Source organism: Chiloscyllium punctatum, chromosome 46 (genome assembly GCF_047496795.1).
Source record: "Chiloscyllium punctatum isolate Juve2018m chromosome 46, sChiPun1.3, whole genome shotgun sequence".
Lineage (NCBI taxonomy): Eukaryota > Metazoa > Chordata > Chondrichthyes > Orectolobiformes > Hemiscylliidae > Chiloscyllium > Chiloscyllium punctatum.
The window spans coordinates 39,590,514-39,605,509 of NC_092784.1; the positions used below are offsets into that span (position 1 = coordinate 39,590,514).

The 14,996-nt window shown below is 42.8% G+C and overlaps 1 protein-coding gene across 1 annotated transcript in view; it reads right to left on the reverse strand.

Annotated features, from left to right (window-relative positions):
- The window catches only part of LOC140467903 (uncharacterized), a 154,414-nt gene that overhangs the window by 100,744 nt on the left and 38,674 nt on the right, over window positions 1–14,996 (reverse strand). The window contains exon 6 of the mRNA XM_072563979.1: window positions 11,265–11,339. Within this exon, the coding sequence (XP_072420080.1) occupies window positions 11,265–11,339 (75 nt within the window). The remainder of the gene's footprint in view (window positions 1–11,264; window positions 11,340–14,996) is intronic.

Here is a 14,996-nt window from a genome sequence, read left to right on the forward strand (position 1 = left end):
GCTCTCTGGCTGTTGTGAGCCCTGTTAGTGCAGGCCCTTTATCTATTTCCATGTTTTACCCAGGTAGTCTCATTTGAAGAGCCGACTAAGACATTGCCCCTCATTACTGCAGTAATGTTCTCCTTTATCAATAATGCAATATCCCCACCTCTCTTACCTCCCTATTGCTCTTGGACGTTCTGCACCTTGGACCTTTGAGCTGACACTCCGCCATTCCATGAACCATACTTACTTACTTACTTAGAGTGTGGAAACAGACCCTTCGGTCCAACAAGTCCACAGCGACCCGCCGAAGCGCAACTCACCCAGACCCATTCCCCTACATTTACCCCTTCACCTAACATTATGGGCAATGTAGCATGGCCAATTCACCTAACCTGCACATTTTTGGACTGTGGGAGGAAACCGGAGCACCCGGAGGAAACCCACGCAGACAAAAGGAGAATGTGAAAACTCCACACAGAGAGTCGCCTGAGGTGGGAATTGAACCCAGGTCTCTGGCGCTGTGAGGCAGCAGTGCTAACCACTCAGTGTCTCAGTGAGTGCAACTATATCATATTCCCAATATTGGTCAAGCTCTCAGTTCATCTGTCTTACTAGTCAGGTTCCTTGCATTAAAATTGACATAATTTAGCTTTCCACTCCCCCATGTGCCTTACCATGTCCATGTCTTGTCAGCCTGCTGGCTGTCCTACTATGCATTCTATGTCTGACTGAACCTTGCACCTGACTTTACATCCACTCTGTGCCCCATCCTTCTACCAAATTAGTTTAAAATCTTCCCAACACCATGAGCAAACATCCCAGTAAGGATACTGGACCCCTTCCAGTTCAGGTGTACCTGTCCAACTTGTTCAGGTCCCATCTTCCCCAGAAACAGTCCCAATGATCAAAAATCTAGCCTTCCAAAACAAAGAACAAAGAAAATTACAGTACAGGAACAGGCCCTCCAGGCCTGCACCAATCCAGATCTTCTATCTTGCCGCTTATTTTCTAAGGATCTTTGCTCCCTGCCTATTCATGTTCTGTCTAGACATATATTAAATAACGCTATCATTCCCAGCCCTACAACGCCTCCACTGACAACGCATTCCTGGCACCCACCACCCTCTGTATTAAGAACTTTCCACGTATATCTCCACTAAACCTTTCCCCTCTCACTTTGAACTTGTGACCCCTAGTAATTGAGTTCCCCCACTCTGGGAAAAAGTTTCTTGCTATCCACACTATCTAACCTCTGATGATTTTGTAGGTCTCAAACAGGTCCCCCTTCAACCTTCTTCTTTCCAATGAAAATAATCCTAATCTATTTAACCTCTCTTCTTAGCTAGCATACTCCATACCAGACAACATCCTGGTGAACCTCTTCTGTACCCTCCAAAGCTACCACGTCCTTTTGGTAATGTGGTGACCAGAACTCTGTGCAGTGTTCCAAGTGTGGCTGAACCAAAGTCCTATACAATTGTAACATGACCTGCCAACTCTTGTACTCAATACCCCGTCCGATGAAGGAAAGCATGCTGTGTGCCTTGTTGACCACTCTACTGACCTGCATTGCCACCTTCAGGGAACAATGAATCTGAACACCCAGATCTCTCTGAACATCAATTTTCCCCAGGACTTTTCCATTTACTGTATAGTTCACTCTTGAATTGGATCTTCCAAAATGCAACACCTCGCATTTGTCCAGATTGAGGTCCATTTGCGATTTCTCTGCCCAATTCTCCAACCATCCTTTTAGCCACATATTTGTCTGATCTATCTTCCAATTCCTATTTTCAGTAATGCATGGCATTTAAAGCAATCCAGAGATTACAACCGTCATAGTTCTCCTCTTTAATTTAATACTTAAGTCGCTAAATACCTGTTACAAAACCTCAACTCCTTCTTTTTACCATGTCATTGGTGCCAATGTATATCACAAGTACTGTCTCTGTTGACCACTTCTCTGGTCTATTGTCCCATGAAAATGAATTAACTAACCTAGATCATCACCATACCATTTCAATACCTCTGCTCACATGCTTTAACAGTCGATGGGGCCCATGTTCAAACAGAGTGCATGGACTTCACCAGTTCCTCATTTCCCTCCCCCCATCTTACCCCAGTTCCAACCTGCCAACTAAGCACCATCCTCATGAATCTGTCTTACTGCCAATCTCCCTTCCCACCTATCTGCTCCACCCTCCTCTCTGACCTATCACCTCCATCCCCGCCTCCACCCACCTATTATACTCTTAGCTACCTTCTCCCCAGCCCCATCTCATTTTCTCTCCACCCCAAAGGATCCCTGCCTCATTCCTGATAAAGGGTTTTTTGCCCAAAACGTTGATTTTCCTGCTCCTCGGAAGCTACCTGACCTGCTGTGCTTTTCCAGCACAACTCTAGTCTTGAAACTCTGATCTCCAACATCTGCAGTCTTCACTTTTGCCAAAGACAGTGCATGTAGATTGCTAGGATACAGCACTGCAACACCAATCCTGTGAACAGGAATGCACAAGAGGGTAAAATTGGTGAATTACAGAGATCTTGGATAGTCATGTATCGACACACAAACTGGAAAAATACGATTGTAGTAGCATCAACGGGGAACTCATAGAATGCATTCAAGATAGTTTGTTAGAGCAGCATATTTTGAAACCAATCAGACAATAGAAGTCCTGAAAAACAGAATTTGCAAAGGAATATGAAAGGATGCTGGCAGATTAAATAAAGAAAAATCCTAAGTTAGTTTACAGTTACGTTAAAATAAAAGGATAATGATGGAAAGAATTGCACCCATTAAGGGCCACAGTGGTAACTGGTGTGTGGGGCCACAGGATGTAGGTTTGTTTTCAAATGAATACTTTGGGTCAGTGTTCGCTAGTGAAAGGGATGATGTGGGTGTAGAAATCAGGAAGGTCTGTGATACAACTAAAGAAATTATGTTAAATAGAGAAGAGATTCTGAGTGGTTTGGCAGGCTTAAAAGATGATAAATCTCCAAGGATGGATGAAATCTGCCCCAGGCTGTTGAGTGAGGCAAGGGAGGAGATAGCAGGGGTGCTTGTAAAACGTTTTCAATTCCTTGCTGATCACAGAAGAGGAGGTAGAGAACTGGAGGACAGCCAACATTGTACTGTATTTCAAGAATGGAATGAGGATTAAACCAGGGAACTACAGTCTGACCACTCGAACCTCACCGGTGGGGAAGCTATTACCAGCTCTTCAGAATTAATTTTCATTTTGACAGGCAGGGATTAATCAAGAACTGACGGCATGGTTTTGCTAAGGGAAAGTCATGTCTGCCCAACTTGGCTGAATCTTTCCAACAAATGATCAGGTGTGTAGACAAGGCCAAGGCTTTTGATGTAATAAATTTAGATTTCAGGAAGGCTTCTGATAGGTCCTGAGTGGGATTCTGCTAGTATAAGTCAAAGCCATGAGATCTAAGGCAATTTGGCAAATTGGATCCATATTGGTTGACTGGTAGGCAGCAGAGGGCAATGATTGGGGAGTGTTTTCCAAATGGAAGTCTGTGTTCAGTGGAATCGCACAGGGGTCAGTTTTGGGGCCTTTGCTGTTTATATAAATGATTTAAACTCGAACAGAGGAGGGTTGATCAGTAAGTTCACAGACAATACAAAAATTGGTGGTGTGGTAAATAGTGAGAAGCTGGTCAGGTGGGCTCATTAGTCGCAAATAGCATTCAATCTGGATAAGTGTAAGGTGGTGCACTTGAAAAGAACAAAGCAAAGGAATACATATGAACATTAGGACCCTGGGAAGCACCAAGGATCCAAGGGATCTGCACGTACACCAGTCCCTTAAGGTAGCAGGCCAGGTGGCTGAAGTGGTTAAGAAGGCATAAGGGACAGAGTTTAAGCCAGTGGAGCTTGTGCTGAAACTATAAAATATTGGTGAGGCCACAGGTACAGACTGTATGCAGTCCTGAAATCCACATTATAGGAGAGATGTGATAACACTAGAGAGGATGAAGGGGAGATTTACCAGGATTTTGCCTGGGCTAGAAAGTTTCAGTTATGACGTGAGATTGGAAAGGCTGGGGTTGTTTTCCTTACAGAAGAGGAGATTGAGATGGGATTTGATTGAGTTGTATAAGATTATGATGATCTTAAATAGGGTAGACATAAGAACATAAGAAATAGGAGCACGAGAAGGCCATCTGGCTCATTGAGCCTGCTCTGCCATTCAGGATGACTGGAGCTGAGCGGTAGTGAAGGGACAACAGTCTGGGAAGGTAAGAGATTATAAAAATTTAACTTGTGGATTTGGGGCCTGCTCTTTGGGACTGGAGCTGAGTGGGAGCAAATGGACAGCAGTCTCGGAAGTTAAGTGTTTCTCATTCTGAGGGGGAAACTGAAAAGTGACCTTACAGGAGGGCGCCTGAGATTTGATTGGCTAATAAGGGGTCTGTTAAATTTGAATCTGTGTTAAATCGAATCTTGTTAATGTATTGGTCATGACATGCACAAGCATGACATGACATACAAAAAGTTAAATTCAATAAAAAAACAAATTCAAAACTAATTACATAAGGATGGAGGGTCAAGTGATGTGTTGCTTCTGCATGATGTGGGAGCTGGTGGACCCCATTGTGGTTCCCAGTGACCACTTCTGTAGTAAATGTTCATTGCTGGAAGAACTCTGGCTTCGAGTTGATGAGCTAGAGTCTAAGCTTCAAACATTGCGACAGGAGGTGGGGGGAAAGAGTTACCTAGATGCTGTTTCAGGAGACAGTCAAACACACGCCTTAAACTAACTCGAATTCAGCCAGTGCCCAGGGACAGGAGGGTGTGGCTGTGAGTGAGGCAGGTAGAGGAATCCAGGAGGTAGAGTTGCAGGAGCCTTATCCCTGTTCATGTCCAATAGGTCCAAGACTTTTGCTTTGTGTTTTTGAGAACAGGGACTACAGGGAGGATGAGCCAACAGACCACAGCACCATGACGCAGAGAGCCATTCAAGTGGGGGGAGAGAAGTGAAATTTTGGTGTAATTGGGGATAGTATAGTTAGAGGCATAGACATTGTTCTCTGTGATCAGGGATGAGAGTCCTGAAGGTTGTGTAGCCTGCCTGCTGCTTGGATTCAGGATATCTCAGCTGGGCTGCAGAGGAACCTGGAGTGGGAGGATAAGGATCCAGAGGTCATGATCCACATGGGTTCCAATGACATAGATAAACCTAGGGCAGAAGCTCTGCTAAGGGAGTATGAATAGCAAGGAGCTAAATTAAAAAGCAGAACCGAAAAGGTAATAATGTCCGGATTACTACCTGAGCAACGAGGTAATTGGAACAGGGTCAATAAGATTAAGCAGGTAAATGCGTGGCTCAAAGATGGTGTGGGAGAAATGGATTTGAATTCCTGGGACATTGTCATCAGGATTCCTGATGAAAGGCTTTTGCCTGAAACATCAACTCTCCTGCTCTTTGGATGCTATCTGACCTGCTGTGTTTTTCCAGCAATATACTCTAGACTCTGATCTCCAGCATCTGCAGTTCTCACTTGCGCCTAGGGAAGAAAGGGCCTGTTCTGATGGCATGGTCTTCATCTGAACCGTGCTGGGGCCAGAGTCTTAGTGAACCGCATAATGAGGGCTGTCGACAGTGCTTTAGACTAAACAAGGTGGGAGTGTCCAGATATAGGAGAAATTAAAAACCCGAATAAAAGGTGAAAGTAAGATTGCAGAACTCAGGAGAGGTTATTAAAATCTCCAGCACAGACATAAATAGAACAGAATCTCTCAAAAGGGTTAGCTATCAAACTTCAAACATGCTGGACAAATGAGTGATAATAAGAGGGACGGTTGATATAGGATTGAAAGTGTTATATTTGAAAGCATGCAGTATAAGCAATAAGGTAAATATGATTGTGGCGCAGATCAAAACTGGCAGCTATGATGTGGTGGGCATCAGGGAGACGTGGCTGCAAGGGGATCAGGATTGTGAGCAGAATATTTAAGGATATACATCTTATTAACAAGCTGGGCAGAGGGAATGGGGTTGCCTTATTAGCAAGAAATGAAATTAAATCAATAGGAGGAGACAGAGCAGGGTCAGACGGTATAGAATCTGTGGGTAGAATTGAGAAACAGCAAAGTTAAAAAAGACCACAGTTGGAGTTACATACAGGCCTCTAAACAGTAGTCAAGAGTTGGGGTGTAAGGTATACAGGACATAAAAAAGGTGTGTAGGAAAGGCAAAGTTACAGTGATCATGGGGGATTTCATTGTGTAGTTGGACTGGGAAACTCAGGTTGGTAATGGATTGTAAAAAAAGGAATTTGTGGCATGTCTATGAGCCCACTAGGGAACAGACAATACTGGATTTAATGTTATGCAATGAGGCAGACTTGATAATGGAGCTTAAGGTGAAGAAACCCTTAGAAGGCAGTGATCATATTATGATTGAATTTACTGTGAAATTTGAGAGGGAGAAGACAGAATCAGCGGTAATGGTATTATGGCTGAATAAAGGCAAATACAGAGGCATGAGGAAAGAGCTGGTTAGAATTGACTGGTACAGGAGCCGAACCGGAAAGACAATAGAACAGCAAAGGCAGGAATTTCTGGGAGTAATTCAGGAGACACAGCAGAGATTCATCCCGAGGGAAAAGAAGCATGGTGCAGGGAGGATGAGGCAACCATGGCTGACTAGAGAAGTCAGGGATAGCATAAAAGCAAAAGAGAAAACATATAATGAGGTGAAGGGCAGTGGGAAACCAGAGGATTCAGAAGTTTACGAAGAGGGCAACAAAAAAAGAAATGAGGAGGGAGAAGGCTATGTATGAGGGTAAGCTAGCCAGTAATATAAAGGAAGACTTAAGAGGTTCCTTAGATAAAGGGCAAAAGAGAGGCAGAAGTGGAAATTGGTTACTGGAAAGATAATAGTGGGGACAAGGAAGTGGTTAAGGAACTAAACAATTACTTTGCGTTAGTCCTCATCGAAGACACAAGTAATATCCCAAAAGTTCAAGAGAGCGAGGGGGCAGAGCGGAGTATGGTGGTCATCATCAAGGAGAAGGTGCTAGAAAAACTGAATGGCCTGAAGGTCAATAAATCACCTGGACCAGACGGACTATACTGCAGAGTTGTAAAGGAGATAGCTAAAGAAATAGCAGAGGTGTCAGTGATGATCTTTCAGGAATCGCTAGAATCAGGGACAATCCCAGAGGACTGGAAAATCACTAACATGATACCCTTATTTAAAAAGAGAATAAGGCAAAAGATAGAAAATTTCAGACTGATTAACCTGAACTCAGTCGTGGGTAAGATCCTGGAATCCATCGTGTAGGTTGAGGCTTTTGAATACTTGCAAGTATATGGTAAAATCGGGTAAAGCCAGCATGGTTTCATCAAGGGGAGGTCATGCCTAACAAATCTACTAGAACTCTGAGGAAGTAATGAGCAGGTTAGACCAAGGAGAGCCAATGGATGTTACCTCCCTGGACTTCAAGAAGGCTTTGACAAAGTGCTGCATAGGAGGCTCGTGAGTAAGATAAAGGACAATGGTGTTAGAGACAAGATGCTAGCATGGATAGAAGCTTGGCTGTCTGACAGAAAGCAGAGAGTGGGGATAAAAGGGTCCTTCTCAGGGTGGCAGTAGGTGACAAGTGGTGTTCCACAATGCTCAATGTTGGGACCACAACTTTTCACTTTATACATTAATGATCCAGATCATAGAATCTCTACAGTGTGGAAACAGGCCATTTGGACCAACAAATCCACACCAATCCCCTGAAGCGTAACCCACCCAGACCCATTCCCCAACCCTATTACTCTACATTTACACCTAACTAATGCACCTAACCTACACATTCCTACAACTCTTCCAACAAAGAGCAATAAAAACGTGAGAAACACTATTGAGTCTAAAAGCTTTAGACTTGAAACAGTAGCCCCTTCATTGCTCAGGCGAAAGGGATTGCTCAGAGACGGTGACTGCATTGACACTCTGGTTGTGGAGGAAGATGTGAGTGGTTGGGGTTCCTTGCTCTTATATGGTCAGCACCCCATAACCATGGACCCACCATGGTATTCCACCACACCCCCAGTTAGCTTTGTTAGTGTTGTACATCTCCCAGATAATGTGTTACTGTGCTGATCCCAACCATATATTCTCAAGTACATCTTTAACTTCATTCTTTTCTTTTATATCAACATCTATGGTTTTGCATCATTATCTTCACAAAGGAAGTCTTGGGATACAGTTGTAGCCTCCCTACCTCTAGGTTAGACTGTCTGGATTCAAATCCTACCTCAGGGCTTGTGGGCTATGAAAGGAGGTGGTTGAGAAAGCTGCTAATTACCCTGGAAATCCTGACACCCCCTCCCCAGTATTTTCTAAAGGGAAGGAAAGGTGTGTGAGAGGCTATACTTTAAAAAAAAATCATATCTTTGTTTACACTTCCAGCTATTATTTGTTCCCTTTTCCCGCTGATACTCCTTCCCGATAAACGGCCCCCTGTAATTTCTCCAAGTCCTAATGAAAAGCTGCTGCCTGATTTGCTTTGACATTTTATATGTGTTCCCCATCCCTTTGCTGGCTGTTTTGTGAAAGACCTGCAGTTATATAGCACCTTTCATAACCACCAAGCACTTTACAGCCAATGAAGGCACCTTTTATTTTAAAGTAACGTTACTGTAATAATCTGGAAAACACAACACCAAATTTGCACTCAGGAAGACCACAAACTGCAATGCAATAATGTGCTCATAAACTACCTTGGTGATGGCGCTGGTAGGTAATTTTTTCACACGACACAGAGGTGACTCCCTTACTCTTTGTCAATGCAGACCGTGGGGTCTTTTATATCCAGCTCAATGAACCTTGGTTTATATTGCACCTGAAAATAGTACTTTTGACAATGCAGTACTTCCTCAGCACTGCACTGGAGTAGCCAAGATTTCATATTTGTGATGAAGGCTCTGCAGGGGCACATAAATCAATAGGCTTCAGGTTCAGAGCTGGAAGTACTACTCACTGAGCCACAAATTGTAGGGCTCTCCTCAGAGCAGGTTGGCCTCTCCCCGGCCCCTGCCCCACCCATCTACACTGGGTACAGTCCCAGCTATCTGAACACTTACACAGTTCTGTTATTTCACAGCTCTGGATCAGGTCGAACTTTAATCCAAGAGCCTCTCGATCCAGGGGTAGGAATGCTATTACTGCACAAGAGGACCCCTCCCCTGCTTGTCTTCAAATAACACAGACATGTATTTCACCTGAACATATGTAATGCTACATTTTAAGGCAGGCACGCTGTCAAGTAGCATTCCCTCAGTGCCACACTGAGAGCATAATTTAACCCATCTGTATCAGTCTATATTCTTGCACTTAAGCTCTGCAATGGGGCTGGAATGCACAATGGGCTAAGAATCCTGCCCAAAATCTACATCCCTCCCACCAATGTTTTTGAAACATTTATCTAAGAGGTACCATGACTTGTGTATCACAGGCCAAGAGCAACATGATACACAACTCATTCTATTTTCATACAATGGGGCTTTGGTTACTAGGGCAAACACCAACACAGTTACTCCATCAACACAGTCCAAACATTTAGCACTGTTGTTTAATAATCGTCATTTGGTAGTACAGAATCGGAATATTACAGTTAAAAAATACTTTTTCAAAGCTTCTCATCCCGTACTCATCAGGACAATTTGCAAGAATACCAATGAAAAGGGAGTAACAATTTTATGTTGCATGAGAAGTGCATGCTGGCTGGATGGAAAGTGGACTCTTGGCAAGGATTTTCCATGGGTAATATAGCCTCTTGGCATTTCTTCATGGATGGAGATTTTAGGAAAGTTGTTCTCATTGATGGCAGACCTGGTAGCGACTAGTTCGACTCATCCAGGAGCAACTTCTTCAATGTTAGTATCCTTGGTAGAGGCTTCGCAGTCAGGTTTTCAGCAACTTGGAGGTAATGTGGGTTGCAGATGCTGGAGAGTCAGAGTGGATAAAGAGTGGAGCTGGTCAAGCAGCATCAGAGGACAACCTTCCTGATGAAAGGTTCTGACCTGAAACATTTACTACCCTTCTCTGATGCTGCTTAACCTGCTGTGCTTTTTTCCAGCTCCACACCTTACCCACTCTTTATACAAGAGCAATAAATTCTCCCACATTGGTTGCAAGTTAATAAGTAGCTGCTGTTAGGGATGCAGTTATATGATGACTAATAGGTTACTGCAAAGCTTAGGTTATGTTTAAACCAGACAAAGCGACTCTGAATAGTCAACACATTCTCCTGATGAATCATAGGATCCCCACAGTGTGGAACCAGACCATTCGGCCCATTGACACGACACAGACTCTCTGAAGAACATCCCACCCAGACCCAGCCCATGGCTAACCCACCTAACCTGCACATCTGTGGGTACTAAGGGCAATTTAGCATGGCAATCCACCTAATGTACATATCTTTGGACTGAGAAGAAACCAAGCACTTGGAGAAAACCCATGCAGACACGGGATAACGTGCAAATCCCAGATACAATTGTCCAAGGGTGGAATTGAACTCAGATCCATGGTGCTGTGAGGCAGCAGTGTTGACCACTGAGCGACTGTGCCAACATTTTGATCAGAATTGCCTGTATTGTACAGTTTGGTTGTGTACATGGCGAATAAGCATTACTGTAATGAGTATTGCTGAAAAAGACATTGTGCTACAACTTTTCATCTTACACTCAACAGGACAATTCATAAGAAGTACCAATACTAAGAGGAAAACTGACATTTATACTGCAGAAAAGGGGAGTGCTGATTGGTTGGTAAGTGGATTCTAATTGGTAGAGGAATTGCCACAGAGATTGCACCCAATATTACTGAACAATAGTTAACAGCCAGGCCAAAGGTCAATGTTAGAAAGTTGGGGACGAGTGGGTGGCTTGTCTTTCAGCAGACGCATACACATAGGTGAAGTAGTTTCTTTCTATTCAGTAAACCTTCCAATCGCCAAGAAACAACAGAAGAATCCATCTACTACATTCTTTTGCTCCTAATTAGTGCAGGGCTTTGAAAAGCTGTATTGCAGTACAGATTAGTCTAGCAGCTGGGGGCCTTGCTGATGTTGCTGCTTCGCAATAACATTACTTACACTCTGGGTACCTCATTGTCGGGAAAAGCTTGGAATCTCTTTCTGACACTCGGTGAGAAAGGACATCAGACTATCTCAGGTTGACAATCTGGGGAGCTCACTCGACAGGGACAGTGGTACAGATAATTTGTTGGAGATGCAAACACTTGTTTTATTGTCATACTTACTGTCATCCTTCATTCGTGACAGTTCGGTCTTGATATCAGTCTGGGAGTTGTTTATTTCACTGAACATCTGGGTAACTGAAATGGAAATAAAGATTTTGTTCTGATCCCCAGAGAAACCATCTTCCCAACTAATCTCTGTGTTCAATATAGATTTGGAGGCATAACTATTCAAATTTACCACATCTAATTCAAAATTGTTTGATGTATTTGACATTTCACCTTTTTGTACTGAAGTGAAGACACATATCAGGTATGTATACACAGACAGGAGTAAATATCAGTGGGTTCTATGTGAAAAAAATGGAGAAGCTGTACATAGGGGAAGTGTATGCAGGACAGTTGTATATTGCAAGAGTGCATTTCAACAGATATATATTTTGAAAGAAACATTCGTGGATTAGGTCTAAATTAGATTTATCCTAGGCTGTTGTGATACGCAAGGAAGAAGTATTAGGGGCCCTGGCAATAAATTTTAAATCTTCTCTGGTCATTGGGGGTGAGGTGCTTGAGAACTGGAGAACTGTAATAGCTGAACTATAACTAAAAAAGGTGGAAGGAATAGACAAAGGAATTATAGGACCATCAGTCTAACCTCAGTAGTGGGAGAGTTATAAAAAATAATTCCAAAAGACAAAATATATGTTCAGAACGAGAGATACTGATTAAACAGAGAAAGCATGGATTTGTTAAGGGAAGGTTTGATGGACCAAATTTGACTGAATTCTTTGAGGAAGTAACCAGAGATGTTCTGTATGTAATGCATTTGAAGTAATCTATATGGAAATTAGCAAGGCTTCTGATAAGATCTCTCACGAAAACTGGTCAAAAAAGTAAGAGTGAATGGGGTACAAGGCAAAGTGGCACATGGGATTCAAAATATGCAGAGGCAGGAAATAGAGTGTGATGGTAAGGGATATTTCTGTAAATGGAAATCTGTTTTAAGTAGGATTGCACAGAGCTTAGTACTGGGACCCTTGCTGAACTTGATTGAGTGGGGGAATTGGGTAATCAAGAGGTTCAGGAATGATGTGAAAATTGGTTGAGCAGTAAATAGTAAGGAGGATAGTTGTAAACTGCTGGAGAATATACACATGCCACTGCTGGTCAGAAGGGCAGAATGGTGACAAATGGAATTCAACCCAGAAAACTGTGAGGTAATGCACTTGGGAAAAGCTAACAAGGTAAGGGATCACACAATGAATGGTAGGACTCTGGAATGTACTGAAGATCAGAGGGACCTTGATGTGCATATCCACAGATGCCCAAATGAAACAGGAGGTAAGTAGATAAGGTGGTAAGAAGAAATATGGGATTTATTAGCTGAAGCACAGAATACAAGAACAGAGAGATTATCCTGGAACTGCATAAAACGTTGAGTCAAAAATAGTGCTGTGTGCTGATTTCCACATTATAAGGAAGACTAGACAGGATGCAGAGGTGATTTACCAGAATATTGCCTGGACTAGAGAATCTGAACTGTCAAGAAAAATTTGTTAAGTCTAGGGGTGTACAACATTAAGTAAAGAAAGCAAGTGGTGTGTTGGCCTTAATAGCTAGAGGATTCAAGCATGGAACAGGGATTTCTTGCTACAATTGTACAGGGCCATACTGAGACCACTGCAGTATTGTGTGCAGTTCTGATCTCCTAATCTGAAGGATGTTCTGACTCTGGAGAGAGTTCACCAGACTGATTCCTGGGGACACCGATGTATGAAGAAAAACTGGATAGGTTAGATCTATATTCCCTAACATTTAGAAGAATAAGGGGTGAACTCATAGAAATCTATAAAATTCTATCGAGACTAAACAGTATGCTCCTGATGACCAGGGAGTTCAGACACAGGGGTCACAGGTTAATGATGCACCATGGGCCGTTTAGGACCAAACCGTTGAGTGTTTTCAAGCAGTTAGATATTGTTTTTAGGGCTAAAGGAATCAAACAGTATGAGGAGAAAACAGGAACTGAGTACTAAATTGGATGACCATGATTATACTGAATAATGGAAGAAGCCTGAAGGGCTGAATGTCCTACTCCTGCTTCTATTTTCTATGTAATTGGCTGTTTTCCTTGCAGCAGTGGTGGTTGAGAGGGATCCTGCTAGAGGTGCATCAGATTATGAAGGTCACAGACAGGGTGGATAGAAAGGTTCTTTTTCCATTAGTTGAGGCAACATTAACCAGGCAGCATAGATTTAAGTTAAAAGGCAGAAGTTTAAGTAAAAGGTTGGGGAGAAATATTTTCACTCAGAAGGTATTGGGAGTCTGGAAATCACTACTTGAAAGAGTGGATGAGTCAGAAACCCTAGCAATATTGGAGCATTACTTAGATATTCACTTGGAGGCTATGGGCCAGAAGCTGGAAAATAGGATGCGTAGTCAGATGATTGTTGATAGGCACGGACACAATGGGCTAAATGGCTTACTTCTATGCTATTAGATTAGATTAAATACCCTACAGTGTGGAAACAGACCTTTCGGCCCAACCAGTCCACACTGACCCTCCGACGAATAACCTACCCAGACCCACTACCCTCTGACTAATGCACCTATTGCTATGGGCAATTTAGCATGGCCAATTCACCTGACCTGCACACCTTTGGACTATGGGAGGAAACCGGAGCACCCGGAGGAAACCCATGCAGACGTGGGGAGAATGTGCAAATTCCACACAGACAGTCACCCAAGGCTGGAATCGAACCTGGGACCCTGTGCTTTGAGGAAGCAGTGCTAACCACTGAGCTATCATGCTGCCCAAAAATTAAGATCTAAGCATAGCTTAGGAATAGCAGGAGGAAACAATATGGGAGGAGAAAGATTGGAATGTATAAATCTTCTGCACAAATAGATGGGATTCAATGCACTTTGCTGGTGTTGGGGGTGTATTTTAAGGGTATTACAAATCTCAGGATGAGGTGAGTATATGGGGGGAGCCTGAAGATTCATTGAAAAGAATGAATAAGGTTATGTTCTTCAAATGTATACAGGAAAGCGTTTTATATTAATATGTAAATGGTTCTACAAGGAATGTACACTACTGAAGCTAATTCTGGGTAATGAAACTAGGCAGGTAATCGAGATGACAGTGGGGAAGCATTGTGGTGATTGCAACTATGGCACTGTACATGTTAAGTTTGTTTTGGGAAAGAAGAAAGATGGCCGGAAAGAAAGGTTTTTTGGATTAGGGTAAGGCAGATTTTATTAAAATAAGGCAAGCTAGCCAAGGTAGACATTGAAAACGGATACTTGATGATAAATCTACAGAAAAACAGTGGGAGGTGTTCAAAAATACACTGGGGGAATTATATGCCTAACATGTTCTCTTTAAGATGAAATGGGTGAGCAACAAATCCAGAGAACCTTGGAAGTCTAAGAATATTCAGGGCTGGATAAAAAGGAAAAGAGAAAAGTATAACAAGTGCAAAAGGAGCAAAACAATGGAGGCCCTAGAGGAGTAGTGGAAGAGGTAGCTCACAAAAAGCAAGTAGGGGAGGCCAGAGGAGATATGAGGAAAAGCCGGCTGGCAAGATTAAGGAGAATCCCAAGATACTCTTCAAGCAAATCAAGAGAAGAACCAGGGAAAGAATAGGGCTTCTGAGGGACAAAGGGGTCAATCTATGTTTTAAGCAAGATGACATTGGTAAGTGAGTATTTCACATCTGTCTTTACTTAGGAGGAAGATGCAAACACAAAACTTGAGAAGATGGATTGAGAGATGTATGAGCAGATTGATAC